We start from the raw sequence: 2,795 nt of genomic DNA, 5'->3' as shown, positions 1-2,795 counted from the left end.
AAAATGTTTTAACGAAATTGAATTCCCACGAACAAAACAAAATCAAAACAAACCTATTACGAACCTTTTCATTCCATTTATTCCAGGACTTTCAGATCAAATTAAACGAGTAGGTAAAAAATTTAATATTAGGACGATCTTCAAAACTAAAAATGCAACTAGAAGCGAAATTTCAGTAACAAAACCTCATGATATAATTGAAAATACAAAAAATTTAATTTATAAAATTCCTTGCGAATGCCCTAAATGTTACATAAGAGAAACCTCAAGACCATTACACAAAAGACTCAAAGAACATCAATCATACATAAAAAACAGAGAATATCATAAATCACACACTTGTCAACATGCATTTGATAATTGCCATAAAATGCAATGGAATAATTCCACAATTTTAACAAAAGAACAATCCACAAAAAAACGTAAAATTAAAGAAAGCGCACTAATTTTACTAAATCAAAATAATTGTGTTGCTTCATGTTCATTTAATTTAAGTCACACATGGTTACTAAAATCTGAAGTAGACCAGAGAAACATACACCCAAATTAAATTTATACCAAAATTATTAATTAACATTATTTTTATTAATTTAAACAATGAGATTAAGTGAAAGTCACATAACTGACAATTTGCACAGACGAATTATCAGAGCGAATTTTCATATACTGTATTATCCTACTATTGTTACCCAATTTATTAACATACTCTTTTTTAGGTTCATTTAGGTTCTCTTGACAACGATAGCAGAAAATAGCTATCGAAACGTCAAGGTAATTTTTCAAATTAATTTCTTTACTAATTGGAATTTTCTCTTACACCTTGAGCCTAAGTGTGTCGCAGGATACCCTTTTGATATACTTTTTGATAAATAATTCGTTCTTATTGCGAAATAGGAGCACTATTTATCAATCTGTAACAAAAAGACGTGAGGAAATTCTGTCTTTTTTAAAAGCAAAAATTTTTGAGGCGAAATACCCAAAAAGAAGTTTATAAAAAAAGTTTGTTTAGTTGCTGCGATGATATAATTCAGCATTTTTAGGCTGTAGGAATTTAGTTTTCTGATATTCTGTAATAAGTCTGAAAATTTTTAAAAGTAACATGTTCCTTTTGGAACTGCATTTGGTAACCTATTACCGAGGTGAAACTGGAACGTTGCAACCTTATAACTGTTACAGAAAAATAACCGCTTATCACACCTCTAATAGAAACTTTGCTGAATTCAGGAAAATAATTAACTAAAACTCTCTGTTCGAGTCATACTTTCTTTTTTGCTTTTTACATGATTTTTGGACGCTCTTATATAAAATTGAAAAAATTAAATAACGTCGACTTGTCCTTTATGACTACTATGAAAAACTCGCGCATTTTCGATCAGTTTTATATCGTGAATACCCCAATGAGCGTCGTGGAAACCAGTTTCTTCCTGCCGCATAATGTTTTCAAGCAGATTAACAATAGAACTTGTACCTTTTTTAGGTTGCAATGAAACATGATTCCTTCCAAACGTTTCGCAAGCACAAGCGGCTTGCATCCTCAGAAAGCCTACACTGGACGGAGTTCTCCTATGCAACTTACCGTTGTTCGTTGTACGGTTTCACAATGAGAAAACTCTGCGGGCTGCGACCCTGCACTTGAAAGTTGTTCCGTGAAACTCGGCCGTTGCTGAAGTTTTCCTCGGATATTTCGACTTGATTCCATCGCCACACGATTGTAGCATTCGGAATGGCTTCGGGCAAACAAGACAAATTTCCCGGCCTGCCATCCCAACTCCAAACCGGCGGCAAATCTCTCGTTCGATTAAATGTGGGCTTAAACCACACAGTAATGTGCCCGTTTCGATATGCGGCTCCCGGCTTGTTTTCGGCTATACACTGATAGAGACCATCGTCGCTCCGACTCAGATTTTTGATGTGAAGAGTTCCAGAGGCTTCGCCTGCAAGAAAAATTCGATATTTTCACTTTTAAGCCAAGGCCCTCAATTAAAACTCACCTCTATCGATAGCAGATTCTTGGGTCAAAGTGATCCGTTCATCCTCTGGCTGCTGGCCAACCGAAAACGGATCTCGATTGCTGAGCTTGCGAAAAGTAACGCGCGGAGGCGGCCGCCCTTTGGTTTTGCATGTAATTCGCGTTTCGTTTGTTACGGGCTCAGTGACGTTCAGTAATTCGTAAATTTGCGGTTTCACTAAAACGTTAATCCGAACTTCGGTCTCCACTCGGCCTGCACTGTTCTCTGCCACACACTTGTACATCCCATCATCGCCGAATTCCACCCGGTTCATAATTAGTTCGCCTGCAACAATAATTCCTTGAATAACTGCATTTTGGGAAATCTTGTGGTTTGCAGCGGTCGTTTTACATGGCTGCAAACCGCCAGCTTTTCAATTTGTTTAACGGAAATCTACCAGAAACTTTGAATTCAGACCCCCACAAGCTGCATTAGTCTACGTGCTTCTTGCACAAAATCCGGCGTTAAAGTCGTCAAAACTGCCCCCGAACTAGGGATGGTCGGCATTTAACGTAACCGCTAAAATAACAGGGTTCCAAACGTGTAACCTGGAACCGTAGTTACAGCTAGCCGATTTAACCGGTTTTTTTGGAACCGTCTCATAAAACTAGAATTGTAGATAAGTTCTATATTGTTGGGTATTTCGCCTCAAAATTTTTTTTGTCTTTAAAAACAGAATTTCCTCACGTGTTTTATTACAGGTTGATAAATAGTGCTCCTATTTCGCAATAAGAACGAATTATTTATCAAAAAGTAATCAAGAACTATCACCTAGAGGGTATCCTG

General features: G+C 36.8%; 1 protein-coding gene across 1 annotated transcript in view; it reads right to left on the bottom strand.

The window, feature by feature from the left end:
• LOC109543095 (fasciclin-2) overlaps positions 1 to 2,795 on the bottom strand; it is a gene marked incomplete in the record, with an annotated part of 136,621 nt that overhangs the window by 23,525 nt on the left and 110,301 nt on the right. The window contains 2 exon segments of the mRNA XM_048660578.1: positions 1,577 to 1,934; positions 1,992 to 2,294. Coding sequence (XP_048516535.1) covers positions 1,577 to 1,934; positions 1,992 to 2,294 — 661 coding nt within the window.

The sequence above is a fragment of the Dendroctonus ponderosae genome, unplaced genomic scaffold (assembly GCF_020466585.1).
Source record: "Dendroctonus ponderosae isolate FM_Combo_2020 unplaced genomic scaffold, Dpon_F_20191213v2 Dpon_F_20191213_1, whole genome shotgun sequence".
NCBI classification, from domain to species: Eukaryota; Metazoa; Arthropoda; class Insecta; order Coleoptera; family Curculionidae; genus Dendroctonus; species Dendroctonus ponderosae.
The sequence above is the reverse complement of the archived record's forward strand: the minus strand, read 5'-3'. Positions and strand labels throughout refer to the sequence as shown.